The following is a 26,477-nucleotide window of genomic DNA, read 5'->3' as shown; positions in this document are numbered from 1 at the left end:
GGAACATGCCGTGCAGTCGACAGAAACATTCGAGAAGACAAGATCAAGAGTATTGCCACAGTGGTTCTGTGTGACGTTAAACTGCTGGGCCCCCAATAAATTTATAGTATCGAGCAGATCTAATGCAGATTCTAGTAAATTTGAATTACAGTATTTGTTAATTTTATACGTGTTGTTAGTCGACCATAAAATAAAAGGTAGATTAAAATCGCCCGTAATAAGAAATAGGTCATTCGGATGCCGATCGTAAATATTACGTAAAGCTTGATTAAATATTTTTAAGGTATTGTGTGCGTCTGAGTTAGGGGGTGGATAAAGTGCAATAACGTGCAAATTCTTTACATCCTGTGACCTAAATTTAAAAACATTCCCTGGTATCGTTAACCAAACACTTTCAAGGTCATCAGGAACGTTATGCAAGTTATGACTCAAAAATGTTTTCTTTATACATATCATAACACCCCCGCCTTTCTTTTTAGTTATTCTGTCGCATCTAAATACATCGTAACGCCTATCACAGAGTTCCGTATCCAATATTCCGTTACATAACCAACTTTCAGTAATTATTACAATTATCAATGTTTGTTTTAATCTTTTCCTTTAAATTCTCTATATAATAATTTCTATTTATTAATTCCTCAGTTTTAACACAACCAAAATGTCCGTTTTCATGATGTTTTCTTATAATTTCATTTTGCATTTTCTTAGGTACAACCATTAATTTATTTCCATCCTTAATCTTCCATAACATTCCATTCTCTAAAACATAGTCATCATAAGATTCCTTTTCTAATACTTTCTTTATTAGTTTTATTTGCAGATCATCATCTTGAGCTCTTCGCAGGCGTGCTGCGGTATCGGTAAGTACAATTATATTCTTTATAGGCTGTCGGCTGAGAGCATCTGCATGTTTCATCCTTGCTGCAGGCCGATGTTCAATCGTGTAGTCATATTCTTCAAGTAAGAGCGCCCAGCGAGCTACTCTCGGAGGTAAGTCTTTTTTCTGCAATGTCATAGTCAAGGCGGAGCAGTCTGTAACAATTTTAAATTTAATACCTAGCAAGTATACTCTAAACTTTTTAACAGCTTCAACAATAGCTAATATTTCTAAATAATAACTGTGATACTTTTTTTCAGTAGCGGATGTCTTCTTGCTCATGTAGTAAACGGGATGCATCTTATTATCTGTTAAACTCCTTTGCAATAATACAGCACCATATCCTTCAGCACTTGCATCTGTGTGTAGTTCTGTTTCTAAATTCGGATCATAAATCTTCAAAACTGGAGATTGACATAAAATAAACTTTAATTTCTGAAATGCTTTTTCACAGTCTAAGTTAAAATTAAAAACAGTACCTTTCTTTAGTAAATCAGTCAGAGGTTTTGCTATTAAAGAATAATCCTTTATAAACTTTCTAAAATAACCTGTTAGTCCGAGGAAACTTTGAAGTGACTTTATATTGTGAGGAGTCTGAAAATGTTCTACAGCGGCAATTTTCTCCACTGAAGGTTTAATTTCACCTTCTGAAACAATATAACCCAAGTAATTAATACTTTTTTGCATAAAATAACATTTATCCCAGTTAAATAATAAACCATACTCTTCAGCTCTGTCAAATACTTTTTGTAAATTAACAAATCCTTCCTCTGCAGATTGAAATGGTAAAATGAGATCGTCAAGATATGATAGAACAATACCATCCATAATAAGATCCTGAAAAATATCATTAATAAATCTCTGAAAAACAGAAGGAGCAGTGCATAAGCCAAAAGGCATCTTAATGAATTCATATTGACCTCGTGGTGTTACAAATGATGTATACTTCTGACTATTAATATGAACATTCACATGTAAAAATCCATTTTTTAAATCAAGCGAGGTAAACATTTTTGCATAAGTTAATCTGTCTAATTGATCTTCAATGAGTGGTAGTGGATATCTTTCTTTAATAATCTTCTTATTCAATTTCCTGTAATCAACACACAATCTATAGTTTCCATTCTTCTTTTTTGCAAGCACAATTGGACTAGCATAATCAGACTTACTTGTTTTTATTATTCCTTCATCAAGCCATTCTTTAATCTGTTTGTCAACAATGTTAAGCTCCAAAGGTGACAATCGTCGTGGATTCTGATAAACTGGTACATCATCGGTTAATAATATTTTAAGTTTTACATTTGATGCTTTAGTACATCTTTTGGGGTTATATTCTTTTATAATATTCTGTATTTTATTCTTATATTCTTTGTTTTCAATATTTGTGATATCTTCATTTTCATTCTCTAGCATTGTAAGGTGTAATATTCTTGTTGCAGTGATAGTTCCAGATTTAAAATTGATTTCTACTTCTTTCAGTACAGGATTTCCTAATATAATGTTGACAGGGATAGCGCCATCATCAACAACATAAAATAAAGTTTCAAAATAACAATCATCAATTTCAATTTTTGCTGTGAAAGATCCTTTTGTATAAATTTCCTTTTCAGCTATTCCAGTTAAAGTTTCTGTTGTTCCTGAACTATAAGATAACAATTTTTCACCTTGAATCTTCCTAAAATAAGACATAATTATTAAATTAGCATCGCTTCCGGTATCAATCAGGGCTTCTACATCAATATTATTTATTTTCAGCTTCTTGAAAGGTCTCACATCAATATTATTTTTAGTTGACATAATTTCCAAACTCTTTTTTATACTTTTAGAACATTCAGTTGATTTATGGCCAAACAAGTTGCATTTAAAACATTTAATGCCTTTAGTACAATTAGGCGACTCATGATCTAAATCTCCACAATTGAAACATCTCTTTACTCGTAGTGTTTTTTGAATTTTCATGCCAATGGACTTTGATACTGAATTACTTTGAATCTTATTAGGTGAATATGATTTTTTCTTAATTTCTGAATAAATGTCTAATTTCTTTCTGAATTCTTTAATGTTACAAGCGCCATATAAAATATTTTTGTTGGACTCACTGTCTTTAATACCGTCGATGACATATTCCATCAGGGCTTCATCTTCAACATTCCCAAGTACTGCAAGTTCCTTCATATGTAAAAAATATTGCTGATGAGTCTCATTCATCTTCATCCGGCGAGTTGAAAGTCTCTTGTGAACAGTTGCACTGTTCAACTTCTTACCAAATTCCTCACGGAGCTCAGACTTAAGTGTATCCCACGTGGTGGTCCCACTTAGTGAACGTAAAAATAGCTTGGCGGTTCCCGCGAGAAGCCGCTTCGAAAATATGAGTTTTTCTATTTCGCCCCATTGCATTAAAGAGGAAATATCTTCAAAATCTTTTACGAATGTTTCGATGCCATAGGCATCATCACCCGAAAATGGCGTCATTGATTTCTCTAAGTCATTGAAGGAAATACGCGGCGATGGTTCACCACAATCATCATCATCTTTTACTCGTTTCGGCGGCATGTTGAATAATGTAAATAAAAAGTTTTATAGTCTTCAAGTCGTAATCGTATAATCATAAGCTTCTTTAAATCTTAGTCTTCGTTCGTAATTCGTAAATTCTTAATCAGGTTAAATCACCGGCATCATAGTCTTCGTCTGTTTTTTCTTTATTCCACCATCCCGTATCCCGGACGAGCCCCCAAATTATGTGGGGATGGTGTAAATGAAAAGCCAAATTCGCCCAATCGATTTATTTCCCAGACACCGGTTACATATCAAAAATACATTTCAACAATCCTCCATTACCTCGTACCAAAAAACACAAAGTCAAGTCATAGACAACATAGATCGTTCTACAGTCTACAGATAACATATCCACAGATTAAATAATAGAAAAGCACAGACTAAAAATAAAAGTAGTTATGAAATACAATCTTAATTATTTATCCTATTCCCACATATATGTATATTTAACTATAGGTATTATTTAAAAATACAGGATATAATTTCGTCTGAGAAAAAATTATCGAGAAAATATTTTATAACATAATTACTCATATTATAATTGCGATTACGCATCAAATAATATATTCTATTAATGCATGACAAACAAGTAAATTCATTATACACCAAGAACATTCGACACAAAAAAATATTGTAACTGAGGGTATGTAGAAAAATTTTGTTCGATATCGTTACTGTGCGTTCACTTTTTAAAGAAATCAGGGGTGATAAACATATTATCACAAGAACGTTCATTGAAATTTCTAAGATAATATAAAATGATTTAAAAAGTGCATTCATCTGTAAATAAAGGGTGTATAGTGTATGTGAAAAATATGTAATGAATATGTAGAATGTATATGTAAATAAACTAATGTGATGTGGCTCATAATATAGAAGGCTCTTTAATAAAGACTCGATCCGAGCAATAAGCAAAAGAACTATTTTAAAGTCTCTAAAAAAAGGTTTAGGTCTTCTTCCGATGTTATAGATTTTGCTGGGGACTTTTCATTTTATAACTTGCAAATGTCCGTTATTAAAAATATAAAGTAGATATGGACCGGACACTACGTAGTATCGCGTAGGCGAGTACTTATAAGGATTTTTTCCTTTCTCTGTAAAAAGAAATAATACAAACAACTAGAACTATACGGAAAATTCTTATTTTTTCAATAACGTCTCCTACAGACGAAGTTTTTAATTAAAATCGACCATATAATATAGAAAATAAACACAATCAGTATTTTATGAAATTAAATATATATGAATTAATAGAATTTGTTTGGGAAAGAAAAAAAATCGTAAAAAATTAGAAGAAAACTATTAGTAATTTTTTTTTATTAAGAAATACCCGAAAAACGAAATCTGCATGGCAACCTATCAATAATACAATTTCTTATTTTTATTCCACAAGACTGTAATTTGAAAATTATTTAAATATTTCTGACAATTTAATTTAAATAAACCAACGAACGAAGTTGGTTGCGTTCGCATAAATAATTGCGGGCACAAAATTACTTATATTGCAATTTCATTTGTCCGCAAAATTAACATATATACATATACGTAAACATAATGGTTTATCATGTGTGTCGACGTTAAAAGGTCATATTTTTCGGAAAATTAATGAATAACTAAAAGGATACATATTCACCACAAACCGCATTCCGTTAAAATATTTTTGATGGTAAAAATTAATATTTACATATTTTAACGAATTTATTTGACTCGCCAAGATAATTTCCAGAGCCATGTAAAACTCATATTAATTGGATAAAATATGATTTTCGAGCTATTGTTAAAACTGGCATACACTAAAGGTAAAAATGCTCCCATTACGAGAGCACAGAAGGGTGATTATAACCACACACTGAAGCATTACCTCTTGCTTTAAATCTCTCCAGTTATGTATGATGAGACTCGCTGTTAGCCACTTGAGACTCTTTACGTGGGAGTCTTGTTATGCAGCATGAATTGTGTTGTGTTTACAAAGGGTCCTCAATATGTCCTTGTTGAAGATCAACATCATGGTGATACCTAATTCACGGTATGATATGATCACTTTCGTAGTTCATATCAGTAACTCAAACATTTATTTATTCAATTAGACTTCTTTTAGAAGCACTTTCGAATCGTCATTACATATTTAAAATCCTTATCTAATATTTAACCTATCCTTATGAAACGGACCTAAGTATAATTAAAACTTAACGACTAACAATCACATCTACAAAAAAACTCCCTATAGGTTGGTATTCTACGAGAATTTATGATATCATAATATAAATACATAGAAGTACAATAAAATGTAGTATGCAAATTGAAAACATTTGAATTGTCTATAGCAGGTGTACAATAATATTTGACATAATATTCTCGTCGACGGATGGAACGGCATAGTTAATAGTTTGTTCCGCCTAATTAGGTATGGAACACAAGACTTCATAGTGGCACACCGCAAAGGTCATAATATTATTGCAAACTTACGCCCTCGCATTCGTGTGAATTACGCAATATGAATACACAATTTACAGGAGCACATGTGCTTTGTGCGGTACAGACAATGTTTTAATGTAATAATGCAACTTCGTTTTTAGCTTTTTTCAGTACTGCGGTTGGGCGGATTTATAATTTACTAGCCGGTGAACTTCGTACCTAACGCCTAATATTTAGATTCCGTGACTATGCTAAATGTGTAATCCAAACGGTGGTAATTTCCTTAAACTTTTTATCGTTTTCATCATAATGAATATATACCAATTCACATCAAGACAACCAATTAATTATTGAGCATTATGAAAATTGATACAACCATTTTTTGAGTCGTATATAAAGGGATTTTTCTGGCTTTGATCGAAAAAAAATCGGTACTCAATATTTTTAAATAGTTACCTACCTATATTCTGTTGCTCTCTGTACTCTCACTATGTAAAATATAATCACGTGTACATTGCATAATAAATAATAATACAACATTATATTTTACACATGACAATACAATATAAACAAGGCTAATGGAATCTTAAGACCGAGTCGGATCATAAATCATTAAGCTCGGCTCAAAGGATCCACAGAATACAGAAAAAGGTAAAGGATTTTGCAAGCCTACGTTAATAATATCGAATTCTTAAACGTATTTAGTAAAAATTATTTATATAAAAATTTACGCAGTGCTTTTAAAAAATAGCGTAATTTCCTTCTTGACTGAGGCAATAAAGGTTAGTTTTAATAGAGACCATTACAATTAACTTAATATCCATGTTGACATTTAAAAAAAATATTAAAATGAAACGATAAAATATTCACCACATAGATTTATTATTTCCAATTAACAGTTAACCTACACCTATATCGGATTGGTTTATTTTATTTAATACTGTAATTTTATTAGCAAATTAGCTCTTACACTGCCTTAATAAGTAATAAATCTAGCAAATTCATGTGGTTATTACAGTGAAATCGCCAAGTAAGATTATATTCACAAACCTACATCTTGATCGAAAATCGGACCAAAGCTACAAATAACGGTAATGTGGTTACAAACAAATCGATGCCCACAGTCGGTACTCTAAAAAATATCCGGGACATACGGACCGGACGTCAGAATCAAGCTTTTATTCTTATTATCGCTTCTTTATATAATTTAATTTATTTCATGCAGACGACCCATACAACAAATTACATTACGTTAGATACTTAATAAGATTACAAAGAGGATCTTTGTTAGCTTTTTAAAACGGGTTATTTTAAAATTTCTGAACGAACTTTATTGTTTTATTTTAAAATTGAATTTGTAAATCATATAAAACATATTTTTTTCCTAGAGAATCACATTTTTCATTATCTTAAGGGAGCTCTTTAATTAATTTTATTCTAAAAAATTATTTTATTCCACAACCCTCTTTAAACAACTTAACAAACATAAACTTGTTTTTAACTAGATTACCATAGACAGCGTTTATAATAATCTGTGGTACATTGACTCTAACGTTACATCTGTGTGTTCCCGCCAACATTTAATGAAGCCAATTTTCCGCGCCCGCTCCACCTTGCTTTCCTTTTGAATTTTCTCGCGTATTTTCCTTGTCATCCATCTCCTTCCGCGTTTTCGCGTACACAGATTACTGTTGATTTCAAATTCCTCTACCTCTGATTTGTTTTTCTTTTCCCAAATCTGAACGTCTATTTTCGATGTTCAATTTCTTGTGAAAGTATTGAAGACTATCAGGTAATGTAAGACTGTCCATGTATTTACAAATTGTATGAAGAAGATGTCTTTCTTACATCTATTAATAATAAACATACGTTATAGTGCACATAATGAAAACAAGAGAGGTAAGTTTAATATTATTGTTCTAGATATTATATTATCTAATAAATTATATTCAATTAAAGAAAGCACGACACAGAACAATGAAATTTTGTATATTAAAATATAAATATAAAATACTTTGCTTTTACCATTCTTAGCACTTTATTTTGAAATCATAATGATAGAAGCAAAGCATGAATAAAAGTCGAAGAGGCCGGCACGGGTCGACACGGGCTCCTATAGTGCCATATATTTCGTATGTGCGCAACGTTTGCCATATTTCTTGATGTCTATGCCGATGCCGGCACCAGTAGCATTTCACGCGACGTTTACCGGTTTTTCGATGTGCGGTTTCCGCGCCACAATCGTATTTTATTAACGGTTGAACAGCGATGCATCGTAGTCACGAACTAAATGCGGAAAATGTGGTTGCTCACGCGGTATTGTGTAATTCACCTTCGCGTCTCGCGTTTCCAATCTGACGATATGAGCCGGAAACCATTGTCAGGCACTCGTGCTGACGGTGTGCTCAACGCTTTAAAGTTTCGCTCTCGCAATCCGCTGGCTGACCCCAATGTTATTTTTCTCCGTTGTCGAATAAACGATATGCTGCGAGTGTGTTTATTCTTTCTCCTTAGTTTTATTTCGCTTGCTTGCGAATAGATCGCTTACCGGCTCAATTAATAAATGGATGTATCAGATAATTGCATTACGTAACTAGAGATTCTCTTTTTAAATCTGACAACTAAAAATTGGTCAGATTTTAAAGTTGATTTTGAATAGCTTTAAAAACTGTTTATAAGTAGTTGCTAGTTGATAGTATGCTACGTAACAAAAAGTACGTAAGAATGGTGCTAGCGTGTGAAATAGACATGGTTGTGCCCAGGTACAATTTATGCATCCGATTGGTGTCGCCTGCAAGGTGGCACGACGCTCGCACCGCCACTGTCGCAATCTTTGATTTATAACAGCAATATAACGCTAACCTGTCATGCAGATATTCTTATAACCATCGTACCGAGTTGATATTAGGCACTTAAAGAGTATTCTTATCAATATTAACTTTTGTTATCGGTTGCACATGTAGCAATAAAAGTTTCATTGTTAAACTTGGTGAAACTTTGAGCGATGGGTAACTAATATTTTTCGATTAAATTCAGTACTAGCAAATCCCAAGAATTAATTTCAATTAATTTATCAGTGTATAACCATGATAAATGTATGAATTATTTGATAAGTTTTAATTTATTGAATAAAAAATAAGATACAACATAGACCATGTCATATCAAATTGATTGATTATTGGCTATTTCTCTATTTTCAATGTATACATTGAATTAATGTTTATGCTTTCCTTAGTAAAAAATCTAAACCTAATATACTTGAAATACTGAGAACATTTCCAATAGTCTCATTAAATGCGGAAAGCAGCGCATTGTCGTTCGAATTGGAACTAAAGAGCCTTGCATTCCAACTTTAATAACTACACAACTTCTAAAAGATTTAAGTATCCTTATTTTATTTCTGCAAGTGAATGGAATAAGGGATTAAATATAATTTCAAATACGTTGAAGATAAACAAAGCATAATCAAAAATATTTTATGGTGTAAACATATGAAATGCCATACACGATGGCTACTTTGATGTTTCATAAAATCAAAAAAAGAAAATAGTATTATCAACTTGCTACTGTACCGCAAAAATAAACATTGTACTTTTCAAACACTCCTCCTTTATCGTATAAACAGATTGAGAACAAAGATTTCAATTTAAATTATTTAACGATTATTTACTGTACACGTACCTCACTTTCTGCGTTTCAAAGTTTAATTAAAATCTCACTCTAAGGCGAGGGTCGATAGTTTCATTAAAGGCGCTAGTCGCTAATTGAGCGTCATGTTTATAGATTACTTCAATTCTCTGTTTCCCAGATCTCGATCGACTGATGCTGTATCTAACCATTACATGGGCTAGCACCGATACGACGTAATTGCTCGATACATAGGTGTTCCAAATAACATGTATCGACAGCGCGTTCAAGTGAATCTTGTTGCATTTTGCATAAAATCGATACTCATGAATGTACCATCGAAGCGGTAGCGCTGCATGAGACTCAACGATTCGCATTAACCAGACTCGCTTTTACTTCCAAAATAACTTTAAATATAAACGTACGGTTAGCTGTTTATTTTTGACACTAGGAAGATAATATGACTGTAATTCATCGACCGTCCATCAGTTAAAACAGCTATAATCCCCCGTAAAACTGATGATTGATTGTTATTGTATCAACAACATATTTAATCGATCGAAGGTGGTAGATTTCAAGATCGCAATAATGACAACCCGGCAAAACGGAATACCGTTCTGGAATTTCGAGTCCGTAATCTGGGCCAGTTAATTTACGTTAAAAGAGGTAAGCGGGGATTCGCGTATTCGAAACAGGAGTCAGGGTTCGCGGAATCTAATTTGCTCGAACGTGGACTTTTGTCACAGTGCACTGGACTATGGCAATTAGGTAAATACGGGCGGCGAGGACTGGACTCATCGCGTGCATCTGTAAACACTTATTGACCTGATGACACTGGCAGTTAAGTAATCAAATTTCGAGTGCCCAAATGACATTTGCTTGCCAACTCAGTTCCTATATTTAACCAATGGAACAGCTCTTTATACAGCTCCTGGTAAATCATCGTATCGTCACACAAATACAGCATATACTTACTTTAATAAAGTTAATTACACATTGAAATGTAATTATATTTATTAGGTAGTGGATACATTGGAGTAAAAACATGCTAAAGATGTTATATTTAGAAATGAACTATAACCGTATTATATAGGTATATCATTAAATAGATTGTAATTGAAATAAATTAATATAAAGCAATTAGAAGAGATTTTAATAAGTTTAACCTACGAAACGTACTTGAAGCTTATTAAACATTAAATTAAAGTCGCGCTTATTTTCTCTCGACACGGACAGGGTAATTGCGTTCAAGTCAGGCGTTTCCTCTTCCGGCTACGGTCACTTCTTCAACTCTGTGTATTTTTTGGGTTTCAGAACTAAAAAAAACAAACTGATCACCTCTTTGACATTTTGAAAGGCATCTAATGCTACAAAGAATACCTGAAAATTGTTTCGCATTTTTTACGAGGAATATTCCAAGGAATTCGTTGAGTCGCTCGAATATTTTAAAATATTTTCCAAGCTCGACAACACCATTTAAAATTATCATTTTAACTATTTAAACCACATCCATGGGGATAAATAATGTAAAGAGTTTTTGGAATCCTTTTTAAGGCGATGTGCTTAATAATTAAAACAACTTTAATTTTTATAATTTAAAGTGTATAGAAAGGATCGTATGTTATAATTTCGTTACCTATTATGTCAGCGAGTTCAGTAAAAGCGCCGCAGACGATCTGTCTTACGCTGTATATTAGAAACAACATTTTCCAATTGTTTGTACGCGCTCGGTAAGCTCTTCTTTCATTAGAGACGTAGACGTCGCTTGCAAGAAGCCCGTTCTCTGTACAGTCAAGATTGATGGGCCCTGGATGGATTTGTTCTATTCGCGTTGCCTCATCAATCATTCGCGGATATTTTTCCATGTCTCAGGTTGTTTATCCTAAATAGATTGTAGCCTTTGAAACATCGCTCATATCGACATGTATACCGCATTTACATAAAATCTTTTCTGCTTGTTTTTGCTTTTACGTCAAGTACCTTTGCTATAATCATAAAATGGGTAGGTAGTTCTTTTAAAATGAAATTTTATTACCTATGCCAAAGTTGGTTCAAGGGTTTGATCGAGAAATGAAGTACACGCAAATATAATACACATACCAGAGAACTTAAGATAGTAGTAGGTAACTTGTATGGTGTATATCTTCTTCTTATATATAAAAATGAATCGCAAAATGTGTTGGTAAGCGCATAACTCGAGAACGGCTGAACCGATTTCGATAATTCTTTTTTTATTATATTTCTTGAAGTACGAGGATGGATCTTATGTAGAGAAAACGTAAACATGTACCACGGGCGAAGCCGGGGCGGACCGCTAGTCTGTAATACAATTGAACCAAATCCAATATATTATGACTATAAATTATAGAAAGATAAAATTGCGTTGATAAAAAGGGGATATTACTGCGGTTTACGATGTAACGGAACAACAAAAAGCGCCAAATGCGGACAATATAGAATGGAATATATTATCACGTGTTTGTTTCAGAGTCCCTATTTCCGCGGTTCGTGGAGCCGGTGCCGAATGTTACGGTCACTGTGGGACGCGACGCGCTGCTCGCCTGCGTGGTGGAGGACCTTAGAGGATATAAGGTACGCGATTTTATTATTACGATATTCATATGAACCTAATGTGGCTTTAAATGTTATTTCATTTTTAGGGGATCGCGTACGTGCTTGTCATATGGTTAAAATCGTGTATAAGTAAAATTATACATTTGATCACTGTTATTTATACTTAATGGAAATACTATAATGCTATTTTACGCAGTATAGCAGAGCATAATCATTTTCATCGAAAACAACAAATCACTGTTTCCTTTCTATGTAATAACGCTATGTAGTCCATAAAAATTCACTGCCGTTGTTAAGATTGTGCTATCGCATTATCATCTTGGGAAGCTTGGATATTCAAACGTTGGGTTAACATATTTTGATCAAATATAACTAAGATCTTATGGTATATATTAGTCTGTTAGCTTGGAGGATTAAATTGTTGTTTGATTTACATTATTGAATATCATTGTAAAGATCTAGATGTTGAACAATTACCTGTATTATAATAGGTATATGTAATTCAAAATTGATAATGATTATACTTTACATACAATGTTGTTAGTTTTTTAAAAATACAAAATTACATTGTTTGGGTATTATGCAACCGCAGCATTTTTTAATCTTCTTAATTTAGGGATTTTTGTGCAAAAAGACGATGTGAATTCCATCTTACATAATACAGAGATGCTATACTTTAAAAAACATATACAATATGTATACATAAACATAAAATAACATTCTAGCTGCGTCAGAGATGCACAGCTTAATAGGAGAAATACAAGCAAGAAGAGAAATGTAAACAAACGCTGCATACGCATGTTGCACAGCGATTTCCGAGTAAGCACGATAATCAAACAGATCATTGAATCCACATTCATCAAAGTTAGCCGAACAAGATCCACATTACATATTCTACTGAGAGACCAGTTACAACTATAATTGCATAAACGGATACATAGTAACTGAAATTCCATACAACTTCGCTCGTGCGACGCACTAAAGTTTTAACAAGCCAACTTAATATCACTTTGCTCTGAAACGATTCGCCAGTTATTAATCATGCAGGACGGCTAGTTAGGAAAATTGGAGTGGCGCGTAATATGCAGATTTAATGTTAGAAAAAGGATTATGTCCATTTTTCTCTACACTATTAAAAGTTACACTGAAAATGCGTTAAAGTGTAGAAACTCGTTTAAATTTGATTGTAAATTTAAAAAAAAGATTGGTGAAATTTAAAAATCGGCTGTACCATGGCTGTACTTATATGGAAAAACAACCACATTACATGGACCACTTGTGACCACAATGACTGGCCTACTCTCAATTAATTTTTGCTTACCCTATCCAACTAATGTCTTCATATTTGTAGCATATAAAATTTCTATAGGGTTATAAGATTTTCTGTGCCCTCATTTAAATGATACAGGACCAGTTACCTCATAGTTTGTTTATCCAAATATGCATAAAGCTTTGAGAGCAATAGAGGAATAGCTGAACATGCTAATGTACACAGAGCAAATACACGGAAAAGCTGCTGAAAACGTAGGTAATACTCTCCCTTGAACTATAGCAGCTAGGATAAAATGATGCTGTTTTTAACACAATTATTGTACATATTAAATATACTAATAAGAAGAATAAAAAGGTATTGCAAAGACGTTCAAGCATTGGTCGCTATCTAGACGATATACTACTATAGCTCAGCGTCTTTGGGACGTTCAGTTAGCATAATAGAAATGGCTTGTACACATTACCTAGCTTCACAGGGATGAAGCGTATAGGACGAGAGTTTTAAAGACGATTTAATATTCTTTGACGAATAAATAAGTCCACGCTCGCGTTCTGTGAACCATTGTGGTCTGGAACAAAGAGATTATTGAATTACCTCATTGTGTGCTCGGAATTGCGAATTATAGTGCAGAATACGAAATGACTACGTGATTTTTTCTATGAGCTCCATTACGGTCGTGTGATGCAAAGGATAATTTATGTAATGTTATTATTGTTTAGTAACTACAAACATTTTAAATCGAAAAAGAAGGAATTTAATTATTGTGATAAATAAATAGTTGTACCTACATAATATTTACCTATAAATTTCGAAACAAAATTCTTAGAAATATAATTATTGTTTATTGCTAAACGTAACCCAATTTTTTATAAGTACGTTCTTTATCCTCTTTGCCTTGTAATGTATGTAAACTATTGTTAAATATCGTAGTAAACAAATCTTGATTATATTAGCTCTAGTTATCATTAAATTAAAAAACTTTATATTATTATTTTTACAGTACCATTTATTATAACTGAATAATTCTGATAAGAGCAGATAGAGCAAAGACATCATCATATTAGATCAAGCCAAATTAAATTTTACAAGATGTGTCATATTACTTTCTCATGCGGTGCTCGTAATTTAAAAGATTAAATTAACACTAAAGTCTCAACCCTTATCCACTTAATGAATATTCAGATCTTAAACTGTTCTGTAGGTAAATATTTTTTCTTTCACTAAGAGCAATCCACGTGAGGTTAAGAGGCATCGTCGGTAAAGAGGGCTCGATATACCTATTCTATTTATAGACTTACAAGTATTGGAATGTGTTATAATTAACCCATTTTCAGAACTGAAAATATTTTAATAACGTTACATTGGTTTATGTTAAGTGAACTTGCGCGTAACAACATTGATTGCTTTATTTATTCATTATTTTAGCGGATGTTCGAATTTATTGTGTTGTTGCTATTTTTGTGAAATAATATTTGGAATATTCCTATCCTCAATAAGAATGTTTGCGAAAAATATTCTTGATACGAGAAACACTGTATTTATATTTTAGTGCCATTAAACCTTTTTTTATGATTTAAACCTTGTAAAAATAGCTGGAAAAGTAGCTATTTTTAAGGCAAGGTTCCATGCTCAATGGAACTTATATTTTATCATCATACGCTGTTTACATAAAAAATAGGTAAACTACAAAACGACGATATTAAAATTGTTTTGAATTTTTGCTACGTCAAATACTAACACATTTATTATTTTAATTTCCATTTTACTGACAATCTTGAATTTTAATCTAGGTAGCTTGGGTGCGAGTGGATACCCAGACAATACTGAGCATTCACCACAACATCATAACGCAGAACCCGCGCATCAGTCTGTCGTACAACGACCACCGCTCGTGGTACCTGCACATCAAGAACGTGCAAGAGGTCGACCGCGGCTGGTACATGTGCCAGGTGAACACTGACCCCATGCGCTCCAGGAAGGGCTATTTACAAGTTGTAGGTTTGTTCATTTCACTTTAGTACCATTGTAGTAGCTCAATCTTTACATATCAACTATATGCTATCTGCTGAGTACATATAGAAATCATAATATCTATTTTTCCAAAATAACAGTGTGACAATTAGTGTCTGCAATTTGCACACTGTTTTACACACCCGGCATAAGCATTAAAGAAAATATTATTAGATTTCTATTTATTTAGATTTCAGTAAGTAATGAAGTTTGTAAATTCAAGTGATTTTCTTTTGAACCGTAGTGCCACCAATGATCATTGACAACATGACGTCCACGGACATGGTGGTACGTGAGGGGACAAATGTCACGATGGTATGCCGGGCCACCGGCTATCCGGAACCGTACGTCATGTGGCGACGGGAAGACGGCCAAGAATTCAACTGTAATGGCGAGTCAGGTAAACGAACAATACAATTTTCTAAGCTATTTCCTTTTGTACTCGGTGAAATATATTTTATTACGAATAACACAATCGCAACAAGATGGAATTTTCTTAACAAATATCCGGTCAAAACATCCTCTCCGGACGATAATTATATAGACTCACTCGCAAAGAAACAAAACAGATGGAAAAAGGGAAGTTTTTGAAGCGCGAAAGTACAAGCTTGAGATCGAGTGAGAGGGCTACGGAATACTTGAACAAATCGAGTTCATAGATTGTCGAAAATAAAAGGAAACGGCGGACATTTTTAGATTTATTTCTCGCGGTATAATTTCGCGTAGAACGAATTTTATGTTTCCGTTCTGGATTAAACAAATTTGAAACACCAATGGCTTGTAAAGCGACCTCTTGGCGAAATGACAACTCGAACCAATCGTTTCGTTCAACACAACCCAATTGTACAATCTTCGCATAGTCGAAATATTTACAAGATTGAATCAGAAATTGAAAACGGAATTTGTCCGCTATAATATTGTATTAGATTTTCTTTTACATTTCGTCGAACAAATTCCTTTTCATACCTCGCAGCATGTTTGATATAACGTAGAGCGAATAGTTTTGTGACTACAGTTGTGCGCAAAACAAAGACTGGAATAATACGATTTAGAAATGACATTTCCTTGATGTTGTGTATGATTCTTAGTTTATTTACAGTGAACGTGGTTGATGGAGAAAACTTAACGATATCAAAAGTGTCACGTCTTCACATGGGTGCTTATTTATGTATAGCATCGAACGGCGTCCCACCATCCATCAGCAAACGAGTAGTTCTCATGGTTCAATGTAAGTACTGTAATAATATTAGAAGTGAATTGTAATCTGCTTTTTTGTATTATATGGATTCCATTAAAGGTTTGAAATACAACGAAACTAAACAATAAAATTAAAAATAAATTAAGTATGCATTAAGTATTTTAAGGATTCTCCAATAATTCATTGAGTTTCAATATCTAATTTTTGTTGCCACTCGTACTCCACATAATAAATTACTGATTAAGCTAACGTATAAATTGTTCAATAACTAATTTGCTTTCTTACTTAGCTTAAAAAATCGTTAAGAATTAAGAGATAAAACACTGGTTAGAAACTAGCTATTACCTATTACCAATACCTAATTATATTGTTTAGACGTAAGTCCTCGACCAACAAATATAATATAGGCAGGCTCTTAATTTTATTAAATAAATTAATAGATTTAAAAATAAAATCTATTAATCTTCTCTACTTACAGCTTTAAGCGAGTTAAACTTATTAGTACGTCATCTATTTCATGAACTATTGTCAATTTCTACTGAATTGACCGGAGATTCATGTTTCCAATCAAAGCTTATTGAGCGACTAGCATGTTCTCTATAGCTAGCTACATACGAACCGATTAAACTGACAGACAGACATCAATATCATTCCAACTAGCACGATCACTATACTGTGGCTATACCTAGCACCTTGTACCTACAATCATGTTTCATTACCACATGTCACATTCTCACCACCTCATTTAATTATTTAAGCCCTCGTTATGAACTTCACGAATAAATATGAACGCTATAATTTCACGTAGAAATTTGAAAAACATAGCGTAGAACATAGAAATGTAATAATGATAAGTTATAAAAATTATACAATTTTTTTCTTTAAAAGACGCATCGACTTCGCCCATTAAGTTTACCTCAAACGCTTCCGCTCTTATGTACGTGAATACTTTCTCGCCATTTCCTCCATTTAAGAGTCAGCGTTTAGAGATATTATTTTTCTAGGGGCGAGTGTCGTTAACGAGTATTTACGAGGACACAACGTCTACCTGACTGTGCCTTCCGTCGGATCGTTCGTAATTGCGCCCAATTAGAGCTTTATGCTGACTTGAATACGGCGAGAAGGCGATAATGGCGATACTATCTCTAACCGAGCGCTTGCGCCGAGGACGTTTCATCCTGAAAGCCAATGGGACGTTTCTTTCCCCCAAATCACATTCCGTATATCTCAGCACGTTCGCAGCTCTCTAAATCTCATAAAGGATACGTAAAATTCTCACGTAATTTTCACTCGATTAACTAAGGAGACTTCCTGATGAATTCACCGTGATTTTCTATTATAGCTGCCCTAGCCATCCGCCCGCATCTGAACTATATAAGCTTAATATAATCTGTAGACTTAACAGGGAAATTGACAGCTGCAGTCTTCCTTATAATTAAATTGTAACTTCAATAGCAAAAGTTTCGTAGACAATGCAGGTTTGTAATTGCATTGTTATAATTTTAAAGAAAATATAATTTCAAGTTAGTACAGCTGCGTTTGTTCTCAAAACGGATATGACGCCAGTTTATTTTACTCTTGTATTTAATATTAAACTAAATAGGTGAAGTCCAAAATACCTACGTACTTCACCGGACGTAATAAGTTCTGCTCAGATTACGATTATTTTTGGAATCTCTGTTTCCATTGAAATGTCGTCCATGCTGACAAGTGCAAAACTACCATGCTTAATTTTATTAAGTGTATCAACTACCTTAATAGAACACGAATACTAGACTTTTATTTGACTGAATTTGAATTTATTTTAATTATAGTTAACCACCTAGACATAAGCAGCATTTCACAAATAAGCGCTTTATTATCACCACATCGCATAGTGCGTTGTAGCTATTAACAAGGTGATTTATTAACGTATTTGGATGCAGTCCCACCGATGCTATCGATCCCAAATCAGTTGGAAGCTGCGTATGTAGGACAAGACGTAACGTTGGAGTGTCACACTGAAGCCTATCCATCGTCTATCAACTATTGGACCACGGACAGAGGCGACATGATCATATCAGGTTTGTCATATTATATTCTGTACCAAAATTCTTACTCAATATCTTTACATTTTCTAGATTATTTAAAAATATTTAAGGATGTGTTTCTTAGAATGAAGGTCAATCTTAAATCTAAATAACACTAACTAAGAATGTTAAAAAGTAAATTAACATTACTGAAATCTAAACCGTAAGATCTGTAAAGATCTCGAACTGTAAAGATACCCTTATTAAAAAAATACACGTTAAAAATATTGATATCCATATGATCGTATTTTATTGCAGGAAACAAATATATCACATCGCTCAACGATGACGGTTACAGCCGTAAGATGAATCTTATCATTCGAAAAGTATCTTCTAAAGATTTCTCATCGTACCGCTGTGTCGCCAAGAATTCCCTCGGAGAGACGGACGGCCTTATACGACTTGACGGTAATGTCTATTTACATTCTAGCTTCTCATTCGAGCTAAGTGCAAAATATCCTTTCATTATTCATACACAGGTTACAGCCGATGAAATATTATCGTAGGATTGAAACTATTTTCATTATTAAGTCGTATTGGAAGCAGTATTTTAGACTTAACAACGAAGCTTCGTGAAACACATTTCGACAAAATAAAAATTATAATCAATTGTATAAGTTATAGTAGATAGTAGTTGTTAGGTGATAGTTTTCATTGTAAAACGAATTAACAAACAATGTAATTCACAGAAATACCAGCTCCGTCAACTATCAGTACAACAATCAACTACGTACCCACATTTCCACAAAAGAAAAAAGGTATGACAACAATAGAAGTATAATTAAAACTTGTAATAATTTTATTACAGATTTAACTGGACTCCGATTGGACGTTTAAAATAATTTCAGTGTAATAATTAATGTCGAAACAGAGAGTCTCTAACGAAACCCTCCTTCAGCCGTGTTCGACAATTTCAGAATTAATTTTTCATGTCCGTCTCGATCCACCCTTTATTGTCCGAATGCTTATTGGGAAAATTGAAAATTCGATATAGCCGAGTAAACCACGATTAGACGAGCAATAGTCAAAAGTTCGGTCGGGCCCACGTGCCTTTTATACATTCATCGTCAGTAGGTGTCGAACAGAAAAGGTCGATGGTGGATTTTGTATTTATTGGTTTTGCCTCCGTCGCCCAATGCTTCCGTACAATTGGGTCGTTAGTAATATTATTGTGTGAAAGCGATTTTGTTTGCTCTTTGACTTGTAATGTGCGTTTTTATTGTTACAGATTTGGGTTTTCCTCTTCATTCTTTACAATATTGTAGTGGCACAAAATACTTTACCGTAGATAACACAGCTCAACAAAAAAACAATTTTTTTTTGTTGCCCTGGATATTTCTACAGATTTATATATTTCAAGTACCCAGTTTGTGAATGTAATCATTAAAATTATTTAATTGGCTCTAGTTTTTTTTTAATTTGGATTTTCATATATAAAATTTCTTACGGCCCTTCAGAGTACGGGTTACTAACAAGTGTTTATTTTTAGGTGAATTACGTTTTCTGCACATTTATTCGCTCAGACAGAACCCTATTCTATAAAACTGACTGTAGAATATCAGAATAATAAATGGTTTCTGTAAAAAAACATTTTTATGAACAACAATGTTCGGTTTGTATCGAGTTAAAGAAACCCAGTAGCACTTGGTCAGCAAAGTGGATAGGTATACGAAATTCCCTTGATGTTTTTATTAATAGAATTAGACAAAGCAAATTCATTAGGAATAATTAATAAATATGAAAATTTAGGCCTTTGAGGGAATCTAGAACTATAAGAAGAATACCCGATGGCCCTACAGGACGGGCGTGTCGACAATTGATAAAAAATGAAAATTTAACAAAATTTAATAACTGATGCTGAATGTAAATTATGGAGAGATATAGTATTAATTAATTTAAGATTAATTTAAAACACCAAATTATAAAGAAATGGCACAACAGTTGTTTAAAAAACTTCATTATTTTATGAGCAAATACGAGCATAAAGCTACACTTTGCCCACAGTCTCCTGGATAGATATCCAGTAAATCTGCGGAATTTCTGTGAGAAACAGGAAGAACACATCGAAAAAGAAGTAAAAATTATGGAATAATGGTATCAGGGTATATGGGATCGTCACATGATGGCAGATTACTGATGGTCCATAAGAAAACTATTGTCCCAAAATTAACTAAGAAGAGAAGCTTATAAAATCTATTTCCTTGTACTATTTCATAAGTTTTAATGATTTTTCTCTATTTTTATATCCATTTGAATTAATTAAATACTAAAACAAAACAATAAGTAAAACTTTGCATTAAATAAATGATGTAAAACAAATATACCTTCTATTTCATGCTGCGTTTTAGAGTCTAGTAAGAAAATTAGGATAAAAAAAAAACTAGAGCCAATCTACCAAAACCATTAATAGTTCTATATATAATATGCATTAAATTATTCGAAACCACTTTCACATCCAGGGCAACAAAATCATTGTTGACCAGTGTAATAAATTTAGAGGAGCAATAATGGTATTATTTTTGATCCATTAAATATTTTCATTCCCAGGTAAACATAGAAATCGTTGGCGAGATAGTTCAGCTGAAAACAGAGTCATCGGGGACTACGAGGTCGAGGAATGGAAAGATATTGGTGAGTTAATGTAATATATCGACTCTTGAATATATCTGGAAATTTGTTAGCAATTAAAAATGGTCACTTTACATTTACAATCATCACCCTGTGAACATTTACTAGTTCTACTTATTATAATACAATTTTATGCATATACTTGCGTATAAATTTATTTAATTTTATAGTATTATCAATGAATTAAATTATTTGTTAGTACAACAGACGATATTACAAGAAATACTCATAATTTTTATTATTTCAACCAGATTACGATTCAACGCAGTCCTCGAGTAGCGGAGCCGTCCAAGAACATTATATTCTCATCACGTTAATCTTAGCAATTATTAGCTGACATAAAACGTATATATCAACATTATAGTGCCAATGACTCTCAACTAATTAACACCTTTCACTAATAAATAATATAAGAACAGTGATACGAAGCTTTGTGTCATAGCATTGTATAAAATATAGAATACCTTAGAATGTAAAAGGACGTTTGAAATATCTCGTACCTTCGTTATTCTTTTGTGTTAAAATTCCGGAATAGTGAAGTCTGACAACGCAATATGAGCAAAATGGTTTGGAGAGATCTCGTGCAAAAATAGTCGAAAACTGCACACGATTGGATCCTGGTTGTAAACCTATTGCGGCTCCATTGTAACATTCGTTAGTCATAACTCCAGTCGTAGTATTTTTCTGTAAGTGCAGTTGACACTCTTGTGACTTTGTTCAATTTGTTGAAGTTTTAGATTGTTTTAAAGGCAGATTGTAAATAATTATTCTTATAAAAGACTGATAGACTCTATGAATAACGTGCCATACATCTATCTGATTTCATTATTTTGTACAAAATATTCCGTTGTTGCGGTTGGACTAGATGGATTTCTATAGACTTAGCAATTTAGAAGTACATTACGTCAACAAAAAAATCTGTAGTAATATATCAAAGTTAATAAGCAAGATAAATTGTTATGCTTTTGTATAGACTGACTATAGAAGCTATAATAAAAATAGCTCTTCATTGTTTATTGTCATTTCTAAGTATTGATTTATCTTTTCTGTGTAGATAAATCAATATAACCGACAACACACATGCAGGATATGGACAATTAATTGTTTTATTTTATGCACATTCAGTACCTACTTAAAACAAGAATGACAAGTTTCAAATGTTAATGTACATACTTTAAGTACCTTTACATAAAAAATGTATATACTATTCTCGAAATAAAGACAATATTACGTGCTTTTTACATTCATAAACAGATTTTGTATAAACATAGCTTAACTTCAATTGCTAAATTATTAATAGTAACATAAATTCAATTATTATGTAACAAAAATAAGAATTACGTAATATCCTAATATCTTCAATATTTTTTTACGAATCTGTTAAGCTGTTAGTTCAAAATAAAAAGAGTATGAGAATCACTTTAGACTAAGAGATGCTGGAACATTCAAAGGATGCAATCTGAAAACTTGGTTCTGAATGAGGGTCTGGATCCTCTGCTGGCTGAAGAAGCAACGATCACCTGTGCGGTTATATTACGTGAATTTGTTAACCCATATCAATAGAGGATTTATTTTTAACATTTGTAACATAAAATTATTGAAATTCAGTCTCAAATGTGACATTAGTCAAATTATTAGATCTTTAAAAATAACATCGATAACTCCAAACAAAAAAAAATAGATAAGTTGCTATTGTTGAAAAAATAAGTAGTTATGTACATACTTCACTGGTTATCTTAATTATTATATAACTATATGAAAGTACTTTACTTTAATTTACGGTTTCCAACCGAAAATTACTTTATTTAAAAGTGTATGTTTTCATTTAATCCAAACAGTATTTAATTAAATTTATAAATAGTATTTATTATTATGTGTAATCTTGTTCTTAAAAGGCCACCTAAGTTTCCTTTAGTTTGGAGTTGGAGTTGTCGACGTTTCTCTGTAAATGTAACATATCTCTAGAAAATATAATTTAAGAATTAATTATATATAATGCCTATGTAGATAACGTTACCTTTAGCCGTTTATGTAAAATAAATGAATGTTTTCAATAAAACTTTGTGTATCATTTCAGTACAACACCAACAATAAACTTCTTTTCAATTGCAAGAAATACAACAATGATAACACTACAATAGAATTGAACAATACGTAGTTATGTACAATATAACTTAAGGGTATAAGTCACGGACCACTGAACTCATTCAAAGAAAAGCTTAGATATCTTGAGGGCATTGCGTTACTGAATACGAGCAAAGTATTGCACGACCCACTTATAATATGAAACTTTAACACTTCACAACTTTATTTCTCTCCCGTATCGCAGTACAAATCGCATTGTACCCTAGATAATGTGGAGGACGGTGGCAAGACTCCATTGTTCTCGAAATTATTATACATTTGCTAGTTAAGCCTGTTTTGCATAAAATAATAAGTGCCTTGACGCTAAACAAGATGCAACCTCACAAGGCAAAATAAATTGTGGACTCGATGCGACTTTATATTTTATGAATTGGAACTAAACTAGATGATGCTACATTTTATTTTAGAAATTCGTACAATATCTCGTATTTATACCATCCATATTTACGTATACAATTCTAAGAAGATCTGTAAAAACATAAATAAAGAATAATAAATCGCCTCAATGTTAAAAAAAATATTTTTTATGATAAATGAAAACATGCATAATTTGAATTGAATTATGTACATTCAAATATACATTTTGAAATTATGCATAATATATATTATTATCAATGAAGAAAGGACTATCTATAACAATACACAATAATACCAACAATTTAAACAGTACAGAACATGACTTTACATTTATAAAGCCTTACTAAAAATAAAATTTTCATTTGAAAAATAACATAGGCCTATCATTGTGATGACTTTCATTATTTAAAAACTTTGAATCCATAAAAATGAACCACCATTAATAACGCCTCTTCACTATAATGAATGATAACAATTAATTATAATGCTCATTTGTAGCCTTTCTATAAAGGCTTCCTTTTGTCCAAAAAACAAACCGAATTATTTCACAATAACTTTTGAATAATATTAAAGCATTCATGGAATAAGTATCTAATAATGGTTACATTGATATTGCGTTCCCTGCTGTGCGGGAGATTTTTGTCTATTTCATCTACCATTTATCACTTCTATAATATTTTTGTCGATGTAAAAACAAAACTAAAATCTATCATCATGTGCAAAAACTCTTTCACAGTTATAATTGCTAAAATTTTATTGTTTCAATTTAAAAATTGGAAAGTATTGTTCAACTATTTTCTATTACATATTTATCATGTTATGTCATTCAAACTAACAAATAACAAATAATAATTAAAACGAGGAGTATCAATGGATCCCTTTACGTATTCGCAATTCACGTTCCTATAAAATGAGCATCGTGTCTTTCATAAAGAATGTGTGACAATATATTACTAAGTTATAAGGAAATAAAATTCGCTCTTCTAGAGGGTTCAATCAAGCAAAAAACATTTCATTTTTTATAGCCGATAACCTTCTATAAAGAAAAAGTATAAAAATAATAAGGCGTCATGGAGAGAAATAAAATATAATAATGGCTCCCCCATCTTCGTCGTCCAAAGGATATGTTTATTGTAAAGCTTTAAACAATTTTTCGGATTAGCGATACACGTATCGTATGTCGTATGTATTATACAAAACGATATCTGGGTAAGCGACGAATTTGTACAATTTGAATTTTATATTACCCACAGCGTATCCTCCCATAAAGTATGATATTGATGACAGTTACATTTTTATGTACATTCATTTGTGGCCGAATTGTCAACAAGCTGTAATACGTTGCTTATTGCTGTCTTATCCTCTTACCCCTATGATTTAGTTGTTCACAATTTTATGTACCGATTCTATTCTCATGTTTATAATTACATATTTATATTTTGTAGGTATTTTGTAAAATGATACCACAAAACATTAAATATAAACAACGAGTCATATTTGAAATGAAAAATACTGTTTTCTTTAAATATCTTAGTAATGTTCATCCAACATTTTAAAAGGAATCGTATCAGGGGAATCATTTTGTGTCCATCACATTAATGACGAAACAGACACCAACATTTTTAAGTCTTCCTACCATTAAAATAATCACTTCCTCACTGCGCATTTTAAATATCACAACGCGAGGCTTATATTACATAGACTTTATACAATCGCGAGTAAATAGTGTTTATTCTGTAAAGCTTTCACTATTATTTTGCAAAGATCGGAAAATACCAAATGCTGGGACAATGCCAACTTCATTTGCAAGCGGTACACACCTAATGAATAACGGACAACGTAATATAAATTTTAAATCGCCGTTCTCAATCAATATTTTAATTATATTTCGATTAAAAAGATGTTATATAGCCCTAATTAACTAGATACAGGAAACTTCCTTTTTATAATTAATAATTTTCATATTAAAAAGCTATGATTTCAAAAGGTGAGGATAATAACAGTAACAATATGAGTATAACTTTTATTAAAAATGTATTTCGATATTTTTTTAAATTATCATCGCTTTTATTAGTTAAGTTTTGTGTGGTTATTTTTACTAAAGAGCCTTTTGAAATGAACCTTTAGGCACGTTTTCAAAATAACAATTCACTTTAACATAATTGTAGTAAGTAGGTAATCATTAATCATCTATAACCGTGATATTATTGTAGACAATAATTATAGACAATCGGATCTATTGTGACACCGGATCCCATTAACATTCTCATTTCATACTGAAATCCTAAACATGTCGTGTTAAACATGAATCGTTATGTTGATCTCAAACAAGGCTGTTGAGAAGAGTTCTTGAACTGAACCAGCTTATTGTGTAACCAACTCGAGTTGGTTTTATTTTTCATCTACCATTTCTGGCGGCTTACGGCGCAGACCCGAATTGAGAATTGTAAGAGGAAACGTGCATCCACAAGGAATACACAGGGAAATAGAATGCAGATGCTTTCTCGTTTTATCTTGGTGTGCAAATAACGATGTTATTTCTACGTCTATGTTAACTTTGTTCGACTTTTGCAAATTGGGTCGTTTCTTTTAGCTAATTGGTGTAAACATAAAATTTTATTCTTATGGCTGAGACTCTACGTGCATCAGAAGCACACTGTTATCAGTTATATATTTACGAAGACTATATAAATCTATCTATACCAGTAGGTGACATAATTTATTAAGGCTAAGTTAACAAATATTTCA

The 26,477-nt window shown here is 32.3% G+C and overlaps 1 protein-coding gene across 1 annotated transcript in view; it reads left to right on the top strand.

Annotated features, from left to right (window-relative positions):
* LOC123694795 (lachesin-like) overlaps positions 1–23,247 on the top strand; it is a 37,505-nt gene extending 14,258 nt beyond the window's left edge. The window contains exons 2-10 of the mRNA XM_045640359.1: positions 11,964–12,067; positions 15,113–15,320; positions 15,577–15,732; positions 16,432–16,560; positions 18,456–18,593; positions 18,858–19,007; positions 19,289–19,357; positions 21,147–21,230; positions 21,479–23,247. Coding sequence (XP_045496315.1) covers positions 11,964–12,067; positions 15,113–15,320; positions 15,577–15,732; positions 16,432–16,560; positions 18,456–18,593; positions 18,858–19,007; positions 19,289–19,357; positions 21,147–21,230; positions 21,479–21,564 — 1,124 coding nt within the window. The 3' untranslated portion in view covers positions 21,565–23,247. The remainder of the gene's footprint in view (positions 1–11,963; positions 12,068–15,112; positions 15,321–15,576; positions 15,733–16,431; positions 16,561–18,455; positions 18,594–18,857; positions 19,008–19,288; positions 19,358–21,146; positions 21,231–21,478) is intronic.
* The last annotated feature ends 3,230 nt before the right edge of the window (positions 23,248–26,477 follow it).

Source organism: Colias croceus, chromosome 10 (assembly GCF_905220415.1).
Source record: "Colias croceus chromosome 10, ilColCroc2.1".
In the NCBI taxonomy this organism is placed as follows: Eukaryota; Metazoa; Arthropoda; class Insecta; order Lepidoptera; family Pieridae; genus Colias; species Colias croceus.
Note: the sequence above shows the minus strand (reverse complement) of the source record. Positions and strands in the feature narration are given on the sequence as shown.